The following is a 19,775-nucleotide window of genomic DNA, read 5'->3' on the forward strand; positions in this document are numbered from 1 at the left end:
TTTAAAGATGTCCAAAAAACAGAATTGGAAAGAATAATATGAATTCTACCATATTAGTATAGGTTGCAAAAGCACTTTGCAAAGCCATTTGGCAATATTTAAGAAAAATAAATGTACATGCACAACAGTTTACCAGTTCTAAATGTAGGTCCGTACCATAGCAAGTCTCCCGTATGCGTGCGAGGAGACTTGGCCAAGAATGGTTATTGCGGCATTGCTTAAAATAGAAAAATGTAGGAGATAAGCTAAATGACTATCAGTATCAGAATTATTTTTTTATAGTGTGATAATCACCTAATTTAGTTTAAGTGAATAAACTAAGGCTATACCTATGAATACGGTCCTGTGCAAAAATGGCAAATTGCTGAATGGAAATACAGTGTGATGCTGTGTGTACAAAGCCTAATAATATCCAAACACTACCATATATTACTTATTAACACAAATGAAAATGTATGCTGTAGGAGTATTAAATATGCCAAGACATACTACACACTCAACTATCTATTGAAAAGGGGAAAGTAAGTATGAAGAATAATATACAGAGAGTTTCAAATATATTCTCAATGTTTTCAGAAGAAAAGTGACTTTAATAAGGCAAAATGTTAATATTGACAAATTTGTGATGTTAATTTAATTGTATTTTACTAAATCATAATCAATAGTCTCTTATTGGCTCAGAAATCTTTATAATTAAGAATTTTACAAATAGAGCGATCTTTCACACCTCCAGGGAGAACCCACACTGTGCCTGTCAACAAAGAGCCTGAATGGACCGTGTAAGATGTGTGTGTGTGTGTGCGTGTGCGAAGAGCGGAAGGCATTAGCAGTCAGAGAACCTGTACACGCGGTCAGAACGCCATTCTCCTCTCTGACAAACGGATGCTGAGAAACATTTAAATTCTGATAACAGAGAAAATACACTTGGCTTCTGAAAGCAATTGGAGTTACGAATGATTCTATTTATCTGTAAAAACTATAAAACCATAGTCTGCTAAGATGGTTTTGAGTGGTTGCTGTCATTCTTTATGATGGGTTTGGACAGCTGCCACATTATTTCCATGGTGAGCTGACCATCTGGAACGGTGTAGAGCATTTTATCTGTGCTAAAAGTAGACTCACCTCCAAACCCATCACAGACATGCAACTTCAGGCACAGACAGCTACCCTGACTGTGTACTTGGCCTGTCCCTGCTCCCGACACATCCATTCAGCATCACCAATGCTGTCCACCTAAAAAAAAAGAAGAAGAAATGAAAAAAAAAGGAAAAAAATCCAGAGAGCAAGCAGAATTCAGTTTATTTTCTACTAGATGTTAATTAAGGAAAGTAGCTGAAGGCCACGAGTACAGTAAAGTTTGAGATGTTATGAATGAGCCACCTCTAGATACACACTGCGATTTAATACCTCTGGGCCTTTTGTCTCTGCTTTTGCCTCCATCCTTCGGAGGAAAGGCATTGATAGTGATGGCTTAAGCTGGGATAGCATTTTGCTATCTGGAAGTTTTACATGCCCTATTTCAACAACCCTTCTTCGTGGAGGATAAAACTGAGTCTGGAAGGGGAAAACACACCGCTGGAGAGCCTGGTCTCCTGAGTCCTGTCCAGAGATCTTATTGCCGTGCGCTATGATGAGTAAAACTTGCCTGCGACATGTCAAGTTCATGTAAAGAGTAATTCCCAGCACAGAAACTGATGTAAGGGTCACCTGTGGAAAAGAAAAGAATGCATTAAAACAGAGTACACCCAAAGTGTGTACTTAAAAAAAAAGATTATTTAGACAACAGAATTAGAGGGAAGAACTATGCACAGTCCATGAGTTTATAACCAGCTGTGACTTGACCCTTCATTAAATAAAGAGCAAACCAGCAAGAAAGAACAAAGTTGGAGCTTTCAGGAGAAATTGAAGAGGAATCTTTCTAACTAAACTTCTGAGGTTTCTTTAAATCCACATTTTCTGCCAAAAGATTCAAGCACAGATTTGGGACTTATATTTGATGAGTCCCCATATGCTCCAGTTTTCCCTCCAAGCTTTTACTCTGGCTTATGGAATCTGTGGTTGGTTAAATATGTGGTTTTCAGATGCTAAAAATACCCTGAAGTCAAGCTCTTTCTCCCAGTGTCTGTGCAGTTGGCCACTCTGCCATCGGATTTTGCGGAGCCTGGCCCGTAACCTTTAACAAAGCACTTCTTTTATAAAAGCGCTGCCTGCAAGTACAGGCCGTTTGCATTTCACTTCCACGCAAAGTGAAAAGTCAGAGACCAGAGCAATGGCACCACGTAGAAGATGCTGTAGTTTTCCAGCCATTTCAGTCCAGAGTTAAGGTGGCTTTGGGAGTGCTTAGAGTTGCTCTGTGGAGCTCTGAGGTCAATGGGGCTGAAAGTGCCCAGGGAACCACAGAACTCGTCACTCACTGCAGGGGCGATCTCAGGTCAGCAGCAGAGGCCACGGGGCTCCCTGCTGCACTTGGCCTGCCAGAACCATTCCTGCGCGGTTTGCACTGTCCTACCTCCCAGCACACAGGACCGGATATATCATTTGCACAGACCAGTGCAAAGTGAAAACATGGGGCCCCCATTCAAACCACAGAGGGAAAGGCCTTAGAAGTACTAAAATATGAAGCTTTTTCCTTTCTTCCATGGTCTCCCTCTCAACCTACCAGGGTATTTTCTATTTGCCATGTAAAAGTCCTGTTTCCTTGTGGGGGCCACTGACGGGGTAAGTGCAGACGCTGCTGGGAGCTGCAGCCTCCACAATGCAACCCGTACACCCACAGTTCTCCCACTGCCAGGATCCCCTCCAACCAATCACTGGGCAGATGCCCCTGGGAAATTGAACCAGGAACCTCCCCTTCCTTTCCAGTGAGCCTCTTGCTTTATCCTGCAGTAGAGAGGCAACTCCTTAGGGAATTCCAGCAACAGCTCAAGGACCTGCAAGATACTAGCCTTGAGGACAGGAAAGAGGCTTGTCCTGTGGTGTGGTTGGCCAAAGGCACCGTGGCCTGCTGTCAAGGAGGGAGAGGGCCTTGGCCATTTGCTGCCTCCAGATTCTACATGCACCTGACCCCAATCTTCCCCTGCTGGTGCTCAGGGACCCCTGCCAGCAGGGGGGTCGACAATGATCCCAGGGCAGGAGCAAGTAGTGGGAGACCAGGCTGACTTAAGTTCCAGGGGGCAAAAGAGCAAGAAACAGAAAATCTGTTTGGGGAACTCAGGGGTGCAGGACTGTGCCTGAGCTGAGGCTCCAAGTCCCAAGGGCATGCTCCATTTTCCCTTCCAACATCACTAACAAAACACAAATTAGGAGATAAAATTATTATGAATTTCAAAAGGATCACTATGGAGCACTAAACCTCAAGACCAGGGCTCCTCTGATGAGGGACCAGGTGTCTGCATTAGTCATAGGGCCATGACGCCAGCCTTGCCAGGACCCTGGCTCCACAGGCATTGGACCAGGCCACACACACACATCATTAAAGGTAAAACTCGAGGGCTCAAGGGGACACAGGCAGTGTAACAAGGCAAAGCCAAGTGCCTGGAGTGTATTTTCTGCCTCTTTTGTGAAGAATGAAGTTGTTGTAATATTATTGTACAGGTTAAATGCTCTTTCTCACTGAAAATTTTCTTTACATATTCAAACATCATAGTTTTATTACTGGTCTTCTATGTGCTCTTGTTTTCATTGTTTTTAGGAGACTTCTTTGTAAATTCATGTGGGCATATTAAAGGTCAGAAGAATACTATTTTCACAAGTTTAATAGCAAATAATACTCTATCTAATAACCTTAAATAAATGGATTACCACAGGAGTAAAGAAGTTACAGCAAGGTATCTCATGTTCTCTTCTCCAGATGAGGATTCCACATTGTTCTGGGGGATCACACACTTGCAAATGGGTTATTGAATGGCCCAAACTGGAAATACACCCATTGATCAATTTATTGTTTTCTCTCTTAACTTCAGCTGTGCTGTGGAAAACATTTTTTCCCCACCTTCTGCATTCAGATCAGTTTCCTTTTTTTAAGGTATTAGAAAGCTCTTCTGGTGTATTCTCGTGTCAGATTTCAAACTGGCATCTCTCCCTGCCGGCGTGTCAGGCCACAGCCTGAACACCGTGGAATGGGAAGGGGCATGGTCTGTTCGTGCAATATCTCTGCCTCCCGCGCTTCTTCGTGTCTCCTCTTCCCTCTTCCCTCCTCTCTCTCTTTGATGGGAAAAAGAGACTGGAGAGACCACAAAGGTCTTTGACCTGCCTGGAGCCGTAGTGGTCCTCTTCTGATTCACACTGGACCGTTGTCACCAAGAACATGGAGTAGGTGATCCAATGCTGATTCATAGAGAACATCTGTGGGTTTGGGGGGGGCCCAGGAGGCCACTTCATCATTGCAGAGTCCCCTGATATGGGAGACTCTCCCCAGTTCCACCAACCTCATCCGTATCACCACAGTGCCTGCTGGTGGTTTGCCTTGAGCATCTTGTTTCTGAAATCCTTTTCTGTGGCTGGCAGCCCTCATTATGGAGTGACAAGAAGATGGCTTTATCCCACCACCTTCTGAAGTGCTTCCTAACTCATGGGAAAGCCTCTTCTTCTCACGCCATCAAATGATGGGAAGGGGGACTGTCCGGGACTGCCCCTTCATCCCTGTCCGGTCCAATCGATGCTCCTCTCACCTGCCAGTCACCCTCCATGCTCTGCAGGAGACATCCAACCAAGGAAGTGGGTGATGACCTCCCCGCGTGACAGGCACCTCCAGTCTCTCGCCACTCTCCTCCTCGCCACCATTAGGCACATTCCACCTGTGAAGGCCAGGAGACAAATGGGACTTTATATAAAGTGACAGAAATGCTGTTATGATACCATAATACGGAGGCAAATTAGCAGTTGCACTGTAGGGTATAAATCCAGGAGCCCCCATGGGGAGTAAAGGGAGGTGCCAAGAGGCAGGGAGAGAGCTGCTGCGGGGCAGACACAAACACAACAGAGGAACGGCTGCCGCTTGGGAAGCCCTAGTCCCACAAGGTGAAGAAAGGAATGCACTCCACTGATGGGGCTTTCAGACACGGGCCTGGCCGTGAGGCAGGGTCGTGCAGAAGGAAGCTGCGGACGCGGAGGTGGAGATGGCGCGGAGGAAGGCTCGCAGGCCGGGCCAGGCCCTGCCATGGGTCCCAGCACCGCCCGAGTGGTGTAATCGCCTTATCTAGACACGTGTATAACCCACTCACTCACTGCGTGTCTTTTTCTTTTCCATCTTCAGGAAGAGGCAGCCAGAATTCTCGCCCACCAGCCAGTGTCCGTCGGCACATGTGCAGCTTTGAAAACCCCCACACTGCAGTGAATGTGTAAGAGAAGCTGCATGGAAAAGAGAGTGGTTTGCCCTTGCTTTCTCTCTCCTGGGTTTTTCCACTTTCTAACATGGAAACAGATGTGGTGCATGCCATTCCGAAGGAGGAACCATTTCCGTGCCATGGTTTGCACGACTGCCTTAATTTGATTGTCCATCGTTCTTAAAAGGACACTGTCAAGTTGTTAGTCTTTTCGCTTTTTTTTATGTTTCCACGCAAGATGCAACACTTTTTCCAATCCTGGAGATTCGCTTTTGTTTGTGACTCCCACTCACAAGCTCGAAAGTGAATGTTCCCCCTTCACAAAGTTGTCAGCTTCTCTTTGGCAAACAGAGCTTTTTTGCTTCATTTTCTTTTTCTGCCTTTTTGCTGTTGCACTAATGTTTGAAATGGCCCTGTCTGCATTAGAGTAAAAGCCCTGCTTGAGCTAATGGAAGAGGTCCATGATGCCCGTTTCAGGGGCTGGGCACCCACAGGAGCCTCTCTTGGGCGTCTGCCACGCCCTGGGGAGCACAAAACAAAAGTTTTGTGAGCCCCGCAGAAAGTGAGTTTCACAAAAAGCAAAGTAGTTGTTTTCCCAGAATTCTGAGTGCTTTTATCAGATCTTCCCTGTCTGATAAAAACGGTGCATGTTTGGTCCAATTTTTTGACCTTTAGACCTTGACAGTGTCTCTTTAAGTGAACAAAACGTAGACCATATTCAATTCATTGTGCACGGAGTCCGTGGTCATTTTCAGCTGTTCCTTTACAGCCCTTCAAACTCCTGGGAGAGTCAAAGGTACACATTCCTGCAGCAGGAGGGAGCCCCTTGATGAGCTGCCTGTGGCTCGAATTGCTCTGCAGAGGAGAAAGGCCCAATTTGTTCAAATGTTTGCTACCGAGCCTGGCCTTGGAGGCTGGTGAATGGGGCCCCTGTGTCTGTTCTTTTCGCTCAGTGGAGTGCATTGGGAAGTCTATATTCTGCTAGTGCCTTACTAAGCCCAAGTAGAAGGAGTGTGGTCTCAACCAAATTATACTGATTGTTAGAGGGGAAAATGTGGTAGCCATGCCAGTATGTTTCAAGTGGTGGTTGGGAGGCTCCTGCATTTGTAGTTCAAAGCCACTCCAGTCAGCTTGGGTGCATTCTCTGTAATTCTCCCAAGTCAAAAGCATTGAGTGTTTCTTGTACCAGGCGTTGAGTCTGGCCAAGGACACAGCAAGGAGGTTCTGATTCTGACAACTGCTGTCTGCCTGTCAAAAGGGATTGATGGGAAGAGTAGATGTGCTTGTCCTGTCGTGACAGCAGGGTCAGAGAGAGGAGAGTCACCTAACATTTCATGACATAAAGGTGAGTGCCTCAAAGCAAAGGCTGAAAGTGGATACATCCTTGGTAGGTGACAAATGCGAATGCAACAGTCAGCAAAGCTAACAGATTGGTTGCTAAGAACTTTCAAATCAGGATCTATTCAGGCTTGCTTTCTGGAGACTATACAGCGTAAGGAAGATACTGATCGCTTTGAAGCTCTGCACCATAGACTAAGACTGGCTATTTTTAGCCTCGGTTTTTCCTGCAAAGAAACATTTTCTAAAAAAGAAAAATATGCTCTCTCTGTGACCTTTAGTTCCTGCAGCTTTTGTAAACAAGGGAGGCAAAGGGCCTAGGGATGGAAATAAAGCTGCCTACTGGACCATTATGGTCTGCCCAGAACCGTCCTACCTCCAAGGAATAATCTCAGCAGAGCAGTGTGACTGACCTATATTCCCAGTGCAAATGGCGTCGGCTCCAGGTAGAGCTGAAGAGCATCAGATGGCTTGCTATTTAAGTTATAGGTTCAGTAGCGTGGACCCCAGAAGCAATGATCATGCTGCACCTGACGTTCCTTCATCTAGGCTCGTCCATACGTCTGGTGCCGCCGGCAAAACAGCGCTCCTGTACCCTTCTGACGTCTTCGATGAGCTCTGGCCTGAGGATTTCTTTCATCAGCCAGTAGTCTTGATTATGTTGACCCGAGGCATGTTTAACATGAGCTTAGAAAAAGTTTAGTAACCATCAGTATTCCGCTCTTGGTTCAAAATTAATTTGTCAGTTCTCTCTTTTTTTTTTAAAGATTTTATTTATTTATTTATTTTTAGAGAGCGAAGGGAGAGAGATAGAGAGAGAGAGAGAGAAACATCAATGTGTGGTTGCTGGGGGTTATGGCCTGCAACCCAGGAATGTACCCTGGCTGGGAATCGAACCTGGGACACTAATTTGTCAGTTTTCTTAAGACAGTAGACTCCATGCCCAAAGTTCATGGGCCCTCCCCTACTTTGTTGACTTTGATGAGGTAATGTCATTTCTGAGTGTTTTTTCTTTATTAATTCACTGAAGGAAGTACAGGCTTAATAAGGCAAACTGATTTCCTTTGTGTTGTCTTTCATCCTGTGTCACAAAGCTTTAGGATACTGAGTGTGATCGATCTAAAAACTCTTAAAGGAGGACTGTACATTTAGATTGTACTATGGTGAATTTCAGCAGGCCAAGTAGTTCTCTGGCCAGCGGATGATGAGGTTAGAATCAAAGAGGAGAGGAGTAAAATGCACAGTGCTGTTGGAGATTTAATATCTGCAGCAACTCCAAGTTCCCATGCAGTCAAAGAGCATTTGTCTTCAATCACACATTCAGAGATTCTCTGCCTCACAACTACTGGCGAGGCAAAAGGTGAGAAATTTTAATTACCTTCGGATGGGCTCCCAGAGAATACATAATGAGTCTGCAGGTTTTTCTGGAAAGCCTTCAACCCGTGCACTGGAATCCAAGGGAGCTGTTTGGACTGAAGATGAACTTGAGGTTGCCTGGGAAAACAGTTGTCTGCGGCTGAGATTCTTTAGGCAGCGCTGCTCCCACAGCACTTGGGTACCAGCGGCAGAACAGGTAGAGCTGAGATCACGGGAGGGAGGGTCTCCGCGGAGGCAGCGCCACCCCTTCCTCGAAAGGCCTCCTGTCCCAGCCGCAGCTGCACGGCCACAGCAGACCTGCAGCCTGTGGCTTCGGTTTGTTTGTGGCTTTGGTTCCTAACGTGGTGACCCATCCTCTCCACTCTGTGACTCAGTAGCATTTTCTATTCCCATTTGCATTTTCAGAGGAAACACATGCTACCCTCCTCGGTTGGTGTCTTCCCTCCTTGTGGGAGTGCCTTTCCTTGTCTGCGGGCTCTCTGGGTGCATCCTTCTGTCTGCCGGGAAGCTATTACGCCTAGCGGCAAAGACTTGAATCGGACATAAGGGAGACAGGTGTTGTGTGAGCTTCCCCCTCAGGCAGCTTGTTCAGGATGCTTTCCTCCTGATCGCAAACACCCACCCACTGTTATTCCTGTTTTAGACCTTTCTGGAGCCGAGAGCAGCAGTGCTCAGCAGATGTAACTGGTACTTACTGAAACAAACGCAACAGTATCACTCTCAACGCCAGAGATACACTAATCTGTTTACACCACCCACTTCCAACCCTTCTCTACAGGGCTGTAAATATTGCGTTTTCTGTTTGGGGGGATTGTAATACTTATCTAATGAAAGGGAAACCGAAGTAAGGCCCTGAGCCTGTCGTAGCTGAAACTGCAGCCCCAGGCCTGCTTGGCTCTGCACGCGTCAGGGAGTAATTCCCCTCCTTCCTCTCGGGCTTAACTGGGGTTTCCTCTACTAACTTGAGTAGCAATAAAAATAAGAAGCACCCGAGGTAGTTAATTCCAAATGCTGCTGCAGTTAATATGCTGCTGCTGCAGTAGGAGAGTGGTTTAGGCATGGTATCTGTCCTTGGAAGCTAGAACAAGGATGGGATACTGTGTGTCAAGTATGTGGTGCTCCTGGGCCCGGGTGCTTTTCCTGAGATCCAGAAACAGTCAAGTCAAATAATAGGAGGAAGAAGTTGGTGGCTGAAACACAAGGTATTGAAGTTATCTGGAAATCGGATCAAAGTCTTATTTCACAGTAATATTGCATTTTTATAGTGCATTTATTCCTTATTGCTGTCCGTATTTTATACATTTTCTCCCCTTGATATCACAGCAGTGGCTTTCCAACCTTTGCAAATAAGATGATTGCTTTACACACCAAAATGACTATTAACCCTTCACCCCAACTTTGATAATTAATTGTACGTTTGGTAATGGCCCCACTTGAACACAAAATACAAAAAAAAGCTCCCCAGAATTTAGTTACACTTGTATCTAGCAGTACATTTTATCATAAGGGTTTTGGCATGCATTTAACAATAACAGTGCCTAATCTACAAAAACATACTATTGATTCAGGCTAAAAACAATATTTTTTTTTGATCCACAGATATATTCTTTGTAAGGTTTTTATTTATTTATTTTTTGTTGTTGACACTATTACAGATGTCTCCCATTTTCTCCCTCCAGACGCCCCCCCCAGCCTTCCCTTAGCCACCCGCCCCCCTGCCCTCCCCCCCCCCTTCACCCCGTTGTGTCGATGGGCTGTGCATACAGGTTCTTTGGCTAATCTCTTCCGGTCCCCACCTCCACCCTCCCCCCTGAGACCTGTCCGCCTGCTCCATGTATCCGCGCCTCTGGTCCTACAGGTACATTCACGGACAATTCAAGCTGTCTATGGACCACGGGTTAGAAATAACCAACCCAAGGACCAAAGTTTATACTTTGTGCTGCCCTTTCTCCAAGATGACACATTTTCTCCACTGTCTTTGGATTTTAAAAGCAATTTCCTTTGGCCATGAAAAAAAATTTAATCTAATTTTCTTAATCTGATAAACGCCCTGGGGCATTAGAGCTGTTTCTGAATGAGACAGTACTTGACAGCAAATGCAGAGCAAAACTCCGAGGGGAAGAAAGCTGGGAATTTTGACCAACAGGGGGAAAATCTCTCCCACCAGAATAATAAAAGTGGTATCAAGTGAAAGCAGAACTAAATTGTGATTATATCTGTCTGCAAGGTGGTTGATGATACCTTTCACACACGGAAGTGCATGATTTTAAAGGAGGCCCACGTAGAATTCTCGAGCAGTGAGGAAAACAACCCGTGTGAGTGAATCGAGTTCCAGGCACACAAGAACGCCTTTTTGTTGCTGTGTGTGGAGGCCGGGTGATGTTTTGTCGGGGTTGGTGAGCCTGCTGGTCCCAGTTGAAGCCTTGCTCTCAAGGGACTTGTTTGTATTTGTGTGTTTATTTGTTTTTAATCTATTTATTTTCCTCAAAGCCTTTACATTTTTTTTGCAAGTTTTTTATTCCTATCCTCCTGCCTCCCTCCCATTTGGCAACTCTCAGCTTGTTTTCTATACCTGTGTGTCTGTTTCTGTTTTGTTTGTTTGTTTTAGATTCCACAGTATAAGTGAGATCATACAATATTATCTTTCTCTGACTTATTTATCCTAGTGAAACCCCTCTAGGTTCATTCATGTTGTCACAAAGGGCAAGATTTCATACTTTTTTATTGCTGAATAATACCCCATTGTGTGTATTCCACATCTTCTCTACCTAGTCACCTGCCGGTAGACATCTGGGTTACGTTCCTGTCTCAGCTACTGCTGGTCATGCCACAAGGAACACAGCGGTGCGTGTGTCTCTTCAAGTCAGTGTTTTTGTCTTCTGTAACACACACACATACCTCAAGGAAGACACGAGGCTCCTTCTTAGCTTGCAGATTTTCTGAGTGCGCATTGAGAGGCAGGCATTCGGAGAAGGAAACAAGTGTTTCTATTGCAGTTGAATAAGAATGCAACTCATCGAGTTTGGATGAAACACTAAATAAAGCGTATTGAAGCAAGACAAGAGGCAAACATAAAGTTTTATGCTTCCAGAAGATGCACACTGACTGTATGTAGAGAGGAACAGCGTGAGTAGAGCCGGGGGATGGCGAGGACTGAGAAAGGTGAAAGTGGGGGGCGAGCTTACCTAGAGGTTCCAATTTGGAGGAGGACCTGGGGATTCTGGCCTTGCCTGTGTCTGGCTGGTTGGCTGCCTGTTCTTGCCAAGAACGCCACCATCGCGTTCTTCAGTTTGCTCAACTCAGAAGACAGTCAGCTATTCTTACAAGATCATAGGGGAATTGATGAGTCAGTCGCTTTGCATTTACAAGCACTTACACATTCTCAGGGAGTATGTTAAATATACACTTAAGAGAAATATTGATTTTTATATCATAGTTTGGAGATAAGATTCTTTTTCTTAGACGATGAAAACTACAGCATAGATAACCATCTGTGTGGAGAAACTACCCTTTCCTTAAATAATGAGATAAAAATTTTAGCTTTTATGTCTAATCTAGAACCTTTATATCCAGAATTTCTATAGTAGATATCAGAATTTTTATAAGAATGTGTACTTATGTGGCTCACTTCACTTTTTAAATAATAAAATATAAAACGGAGAAATGCTACCTTCATCATCAATGTGATGTTCACATTTAATTTTTTAAATACTCATTCCTCTATTTTCAAAATAATTAAATAAGCCATTATAGTAACTATTGATCATTTCCTACTTTTTTTCAAACAAAAGACTGTAAGATGGAATAATCTATCTTTGACACATCCACCTAAAATATTCATTTTACCTATTCTTTTTAATTTCTCAAATGTATTATTCTTGTGCTACTTTCTTGTTACCATGAATATAGATAAAGTACTCCTAAAAGAACAGAAGAGAAAATATTTCCCGATTTAAGTATTAACACTGTTGGTATTAATAGTGCGCTATGGTAAGCTACCGCCATCTGCTAAACAGTCATGCAGGCAATAAGCAAAGCATCCAACAGTAAACCCAGAGCTATTGCAGCATGCAGAACAGAACTCGTAGGGGGCGCACACAGTAAAGCTCCCTGGTTCTCCTTCTTCCCTTCCGTTGACTTTATGAGGGTCCCGAGAAGAGGGGAGTCTATAAGGCTGGGGGCTGCTGTTGCCCCAGGATTTTCCCTCAGCAAGTTTCAGTGAGAAAAGGGCCAGGGAGGGGTCTTCGTCTCAGTCAGTTCTGCTTTGTCTGAATCTTAATTTTTGTCTCATCTGTACCAAACTATGCCAGAGGACTCAAGCAGGATTCAGGCATCTGTATTTTCCTGGGCATCTCAGTTCTATCTCTCTTCTGACACACCTGCTTGAAAGTTCCCAGTGTGAACATCTCACTCCAGCCGCAGTGAATCTGGGCCCTATGTGGGTGGTGATCCACTACATGTGTCAGGAGCAATGCTTGGAAATGAAAAGAAAATCAAAAGCTACGAAACACTTGAATGGAGTCTGGGGTTTTCTGTCATCTGCTCTTCTCTCTCCTGTGCAGGTGCCCTGTGTGTGAGCGTGCCGCACTGGTAACAGGGAAGGCCTGCGTGTCAGCGTGGGCAACTGAGAGGATGTATTTTACAGCCCACAGGACCACGAGAGTAGCTTTACCTGTGGGCTTTAATTTGTTCCAGGGACTGAGAAGGAAGGGAGGCAAGATCTGTGGTCACTGTGTTCTGGTATTCGTGTGTAACTAAGCTCTTATTCATTTGTTTCTTCCATCACTTTCGGAATCTTTCGAAGTCTGAGCCATAATTCTATCATTGCCTTACAGTGCATATGTGTATGTTTGTGTGTGTGAGAGATTGTGTAACAACTGATGTGTGCAAACTCACACCTAAAAGGAAAAAACAAAAAAGCTGCTTCTACAACAGGCTGGCATTTCTTCCCTGTAATTTTTCTCAGGGTCAAAGTTTCCTGCCTGGTCTTGGGGCAGATGGCACCACTAACTGCGGTTTCAGAAGCAAGCGGTGGCTGTTGCAACTTTTAACATTTGACCTGTCATAGGGGGAGTTTGGGGGTGTGGAAGCCAGTGGGGGAGCTAGTCACATTGCATTGAGCTGAGCTTGCAAGAATGATTATGTATATGTATTCTCTCCCGTGTGCATGTATATCTGCAAATAAATCCATCTCTATTTTATTCATAGTTCTAATGGCAAGTCTGTGTCATGGTCTGAACCAGGTGGAAGACAGGTGCCCAAGGGACAGCACATGTGGCACCGCCTCTCTGTGCACGTGAAGACCAATGAGACGGCCTGCAACCAAACGGCCGTCATCAAGCCCCTCACTAAAAGCCACCAAGGCTCTGGCAAGAGCCTGACCTTTTCGGATACCAGCACCAAGACCCTTTACAACGTGGAGGAGGAGGACGCTCGGCCTGTTGGCTTCAGCCCTCCCGACAGTCCTTCTATGCTGGTGCACCGACACGTGCCGACGGCCAGCACCCCGCCTCTGCTGCCCCACCTGACAGCAGAGGAGACCCCCCTGTTTCTGGCCGACCCGGCCATCCCCAAGGGCTTGCCCCCTTCCCTCCAGCAGCCGCAGCCGCAACAGCCACAGCAGCAGCCGCAGCCGCAGCCGCAGCCACAACAACAGCAGCCGCAGAAATCCTTCCTGGACCAGCTCCAGGGAGTGGTCAACAATTTCGGCACCGGGATCCCGGATTTCAACGCTGTGCTCGCCCTCCCCGGGGGCCCGGGGAACGGGATGCGGCCCCTGTACCCGCCCCCAGCGCCCCCGCAGCACTTGCAAATGCTCCCGCTGCAGCTGAGCTCCTTCGGGGAGGAGCCCGCCTCCCCCGCGGGGGAGGACGAGGACGACGACGAGGACGACAGCGAGAGGTTCAAGCTCCTGCAGGAGTACCTGTACGAGCGGGAGGGGAACACGGAGGAAGACGAGCTGGAGGAGGAGGAGGAGGACCCCCCGGCGGCGGCGGCGGCGGCGGCGGCCGCCAGCAAACCCACCCCGGAGGACTCGCCCGCCCTGACGCCTCCCTCGCCTTTCCGCGACTCCGTGGCCTCGGGCAGCTCGGTGCCCAGCTCCCCCGTGTCCGAGTCGGTGCTGTGCACCCCTCCCAACGTGACCTACGCCTCGGTCATTCTGAGGGACTACAAGCAAAGCTCCTCCACCCTGTAGGGGAGGAGGTGTCCACATGGAAAGGCAGAAGAGGTGGGCGAGCGCCGGCGCCTGCAGGGAGGTGCGGAAAGCTGGGGGGAGCCTGCGAGTGGGGGCGCCGTCTGGAGCGGAGAGGGACGGCTGCCGCCGCCACAAGGGAGACCCGAGCGAGCGTACTGTCCAAAAGTCATCCAGTCGAGGATTCGGATTCTTGAATTAGTCAAAGCCTTTTCTGGGAAGAAAGGGAATTCTGACAAAGCACAATCCCATGTAGTATGTAACTTTTATCACAAAAGTAAATCGATCAAATAAAATCGACCAAAACCGTCTCCCTGGTTTGCACAGTTGTGCATAGACATGCATGCCCACATGCACTTGGCCCGTTTGGAAGAGGGCAGCACCTGAGGGCGGTCCAGTGTAGTCATGAGTCCACCTGGTGGCATTTCTGGTACTCCCGGGGAGCCTGGTGGAGCCAGGCAGAGCAGGTGGGCGAAGGAGGGGCAGGCAGGGAAGCTCCCAGACAACCCACGATGGGACCACAGACTCCTGGTCTTCTGGAGACTCCGGAACTGGCCCAGAAAGGGGCGTCTCTGGTCACCCACTGCACCTGGCACCCCGCCACCCTGCTGTCGCACTTTGAGAAGGGTGCACGGCCGCCCTGCTGCTCTGTGATTTCCCTCTATTTAGTAAAACAGAAACATGCTCAGAATTATCACCAGGAAGTGCTACATTCTGAGCGCTGGAAAAGGATGCAATGAGAAGCAAGACAGTAAGTACATCAGCATGGGGCTTTGGACAAAATCAACACGATCACCTTCCCACATTTGGTACTCGCTTATTGATGACTTGAGGGAAAGGCCAGAACAAGAGATCGTTTCAACGTGGCTGAAGATCTTTTGTGGATTAACTTGTGTTTGTGCCAAGGGGCTCTCCGTTGCCCTTCAGTTACAGAAAACAAACCATGTGGCGAAATCGTTACCTTCCATTTACTGTAGCAAATAATACTTATTCAGTTGAACTTCTAAGATGCAGTATGTGTATTTGGTGCCAATGTTTCTCCTTATGTACTAAAGAAACAAACCTATCTTTGAATTTAATGGTGTACTCCTAAAAACTAATACTGGCGAATTAAGTGTTTAGTGACAAAGAATCCTTCCACATTGTCACAGAAGTCCCTGTAACTATAAAGTGAATGTGTTCTTGTGTCCTCGTATAACACGTGATAATAAAATTTGTGCAATGTAATGCCTACCTACCTGCAACTAGAAGAGAGTCTTTCGGATACAACGTAGATATTTTTCTGTTCCAACGATGTTTTATAGACCATCGTCGCCCGTATCTGCAGGAACTCTTTGATGGCCGGAGTGCTGTGGGCCAACGTTTTTCATATGCTACTCACACAGTCCTCCCTCTTCTAAGAGGAAACTTATTTTTCAGATATTTTATGATGTGGAAATATGTCATTAATGAAGTGGTTTGAAAATTTGTTATTATTGAAAGTTTACAAGAACTGTGGGTAACAATAAAAAGGTATGTTTTATAAACTTGCCCACGTCATTATTAAAACTTATGATTGAAATGACAGTATTTAGATTATTTCGGGATATTTTAGAGTTTTTTAAAAAAGATTTTCCACAGCTACTTGAGCTTTATGTGCTTAAAGCATATAATAACTTCTGAGACTGCTCATAATTTTTTAATTATTTATTCATCACTTCTTGCTTTGTTTTAATTTTCATTTCAATGTATTCTTATTCTTATATTCCTATTGTCATAACTTTTCTTTACATTTTTGTTATTTGCTGCGTGTAATATCCATGCATGTACAATCCAATTGTTTCATTTTTGCCTTCCCCTTTTTGCCCCAAATAAAGAGCTTTATCTTGCTGTTTTGATTTCTATTATTTGTAGAATGAGTCTTTCCCCCTTAAATACCTCTGTTTATGCCTTATGTGCGGTCATATTTTAATATGCTTTCTCCATGTCGAAGCTGCTGATTTCTCAGCCCAGACTCCTGTGAGAATTGTTAAATACACACTGCATCGCTTGTTCAGAGTTTAACATCCACTGTGGTGATCGAGGCTCACGCTTCTCCCGTCTTCCCCATATTCTACTGCCAAGTTTAGTCAGTTCCACTTCGAGAATGGACTGCCTTTCTTCCAAAAAATTATTTCATAACACCTTTGGTAGAAGGACTTCATGACTGAAACAGAGAAAATCAGTTCCAGATTTTCACTGTAATGGAGCAGAATGAGGAAATGAGGGCTCCTGTGCTTCCTAGGTGGTCTGCTGACTGGCCCACTAGCAAGGGAAAGCGTACTCTCTAATATTAGTGACACGTGGCCTTTTATCTTAATGCCACTAACATACTTCCTTAGTATCGCAGGACTTGCACATTCAGTTTTTCCAAGTACTGCTTCTACTATTCAAATAATATAAATTGTCACTTTGTGCTGAGGTTTGCAAGACATTTGGTGAACACATTCAACAGCGATCAGATTACTGCTCTGACTCGTGATTAAGAGTTTTCCTGAATACAATAGAATATTAGGTTTTCAGTCATAAGTGTTCAAAATTGGAAATGGACACATACAGACCTGACGCCAAAAGGGCAGAATCTCTTTCCCTTAATGTCTGTGCTTGTACAAGTTGTTCAGCTTCTTGTAAACGTGTTTTTGTTTGGCTTGTTACTGCCTCTTGTCAAATAACCCTGACAATGCTGTACAATAAAGATTTTCTATTTATTAAATGTGTATGTTCCTCCTCTGTGGTCTGTAATGGTTACAGTAACAGACTGGTGCAAGAAAGAATCCCGTGGTTTGATTTTGCTCAGAACCTGTCTTCTGGGAGAGAGGTGGAAAGAATCACACAAAATCTACAGACAGGGTAGGTGACAACGTCCAGTGCAGTTTGATTATGAGTAAGGTGGTAACTCAAGTTCTAATAATTAAAAAGGAAATCCAAAATCTAAATTTCCAACACCACGACAGACATTTCTTTGGGCTTTCTGACAGAATGGGCGAGGCATGACAAACTCCCGGGTCTTCAGCAGAACTCTAGAGTCAGAAGCATCTAGAAGCCCCCATCTTTGTTTCATTTGTGCCCTGCGAGGCTTCTTTCTCCCTGCCTCACACTCTAGGGGGGCTGGTGTCATACTCTGGTGTCCTCTTGCTAACCTCAAGTTCCGTTCCTCTACATTTTAATGGAGACATCTCTGGTCCTCAAAACAAGGGAGCCTCTGTTACTCATGTCTTTGGCCATAAAATGCCCACACAGTAAGACACCAACCGAGTGTCATTCAAAGGGAGCACATGGTGCCACATGGGCCAAATTCCTGAGATCATGATGTGTTTGGATGGAGCGAGCTCTTTACAGAAAGAATGACCAAGATCAGGGGCTGAGCCAACAGGCATTTCTTCAGAATGGCGCCCGGAAAACAGCATGGAAGATCACAGAACGGGAGCTTGGTGTTTCAGGAGGAAAGGTCATATGAGAGCAAATAAGAAACAAGAAGAAGGAGAAGATGGAGAGGATGAAAGAGGAGGAGAAGTAGAAAGTGGAAATGAAAGTGTTTCAGGTGTGTAGGTCAAAGGGACACTGTTTATCATGCTAGGTCACAAAGGCCTCCCCTCAGAGGGCCCAGAAGTTTCCATCGTAAGGGAGATATTTGGAGAGGCTGAGTTTAGGATCCAGATACCACAAATAGTAATTTTTGCAGAGAACACTTTGAGAGGAAACCAAAGAGAGGGGAAACGAGATTTTATTGCCTACTCTGTGCCAGACACTTTGCTAAGCACTTTGCATTCATCCTCATTTAATCTCCCCAGTAGGACTGCCACGTGGCTGCTTTGGAGAACTGACCCAACTTGCCCAGAGTCTTGCGGCCAGTGCGCGGCCGGCAGGGATTCTTCCCCTGCCCAGGCCAGTGCAGAACCTGCGAACTGATCTTCCTCTTCAGAGCCCAGGATGGCACACGGGAGTTAGTATCGTGATGACTGCGCCCCCTTCTGTGTTCTCACAGCATTTATCCTCATCCCTGACGTCACTGCACTTCGTGGCTCGTTCTCTCCAGAGACTGTAAGCTCCTGTTAGCTTGGCACCCAGTTTTCTTTCTAATTTCTGAACCTTCAAGACAGAACAGTTACTCAGTAAATGTTTGCTGAGAAAGGAAATGAGTGTGTAACCCCATCTAGTTGTCTCCAATCAATTCTCTGAAGATTTATTTCAAGATATTTAGAGGGTCCAGGGCTCTAAATGTCCACTAGTCCCATCTCTGCCAACTAGAGGAACACAGGTTTCCTTCATGGAAAGCAAGCTTTCCTTCCGACATCAGAGAGAGCTGCCCCACTGCGCAGCATGTCTGAGTGCCTGCAGAAGAGGGTGGCGATATTCAGTGCCCATGGAGCCCAGCCAGAGGTTTGGAAAGGCAGGAGTGGGTGAAGGAAACGGCGCCCTCTGCAGGTGAACTCCAGGTGAGGCAAGTGCTAAAGACGAGCTCTAATTAAGATGAAGACAAGTGAGTCACCCTTGGGGAAAGCATAGGCTGGGGCGTTCCTTCTGTACAGAAGTACACACTTTAGGCAAAGTGAAAGGCAAACCCAGTCACCAAGACTTGAGAAGACATGGAGCCTCATTAGGACATTGAAGTAATAACACCACTAAACAAACAAACAGCTTAATTTTCTCAGGGTAGCTTAAGAAGCAATATTTATAAATTAATAAGCAAGAGAAATGAAACAGAAAAGAATAACAAAGGCTGAAAAGGAAAATAGTCATAGAATCATAGAGCTGGGAGTATATTTAGAAGTCACTTAAAATATGTTCTCACCCCATTAGAGATTCTATTCCCATTGCTCCTGTTTCTCTTCCTGTGTCAGACAGGGGTCGGGTGAGAAGCTGCCCCTTAGTGGGGAGGGCAGCAAGGCTGGGAGTCACAATGTCCATCAACTGCAGTTCTGCAATGACAAAGAGCAGGCTGTCCTGAACACTGGGAGAGCGAGTCGGAAATGACATCATTAATAATTCACCGGGCTGGGGAGAGGATGGAACTAATAAGACACAAATCCAGGACAGAGGCATCCGAGGGCCCGGACACCGAGGGGCCAGACCAGAAAGGCCATAGCAGGGCAGTAGTCTGATGGAATTCCAGACTCAATGTGTCGGCGATCCAAATGAGTTTCTGGTGACAACTACAGAGGTTTACATGAGTGACCTGGTTTATTTTCAGGGGTAGGATGGATTGAGGTGAGTTTTGCTTAAGAATATCCAGAGGCCAGGATTTTGCATTTGAAAAGGAACTCTAATAGCTACAAAATCCTTCATTTTCCAGAATCAAAATTTGCCTTTTACTAACTGGTGTCCAGAGTTCTGCCCTCTGGAAAAACATTGAGCAAACTGAGTCCACCGTGTGCATGACTTCCCTTCAGCCCATTGGATGCGGTGATTATGCCACTACTGGTTCATCCTCCCCAACAGACAGCTTCACTTCCTTTAACTGTCATCTTGGTTGTTGGGACCCCACACCCCTAATCACACCATGGTCATATCCGGTTTTTGAATTT

The 19,775-nt window shown here is 45.8% G+C and overlaps 1 protein-coding gene across 2 annotated transcripts in view; it reads left to right on the forward strand.

The window, feature by feature from the left end:
* Positions 1-16,851, forward strand: part of GRM1 (glutamate metabotropic receptor 1) — a 318,335-nt gene extending 301,484 nt beyond the window's left edge. The window contains exons 8-9 of one of the 2 annotated variants that reach the window (XM_045843368.1): positions 5,255-5,339; positions 13,248-13,355. In XM_045843368.1, the coding sequence (XP_045699324.1) occupies positions 5,255-5,315 (61 nt within the window). In that variant the 3' untranslated portion in view covers positions 5,316-5,339; positions 13,248-13,355. Of the gene's footprint in view, positions 1-5,254; positions 5,340-13,247 lie in introns of both variants that reach the window. The other variant, XM_045843367.1, reaches the window with a different exon arrangement.
* The last annotated feature ends 2,924 nt before the right edge of the window (positions 16,852-19,775 follow it).

Source organism: Phyllostomus hastatus, unplaced genomic scaffold (assembly GCF_019186645.2).
Source record: "Phyllostomus hastatus isolate PE091 unplaced genomic scaffold, TTU_PhHast_1.1 phas_contig_40, whole genome shotgun sequence".
In the NCBI taxonomy this organism is placed as follows: domain Eukaryota; kingdom Metazoa; phylum Chordata; class Mammalia; order Chiroptera; family Phyllostomidae; genus Phyllostomus; species Phyllostomus hastatus.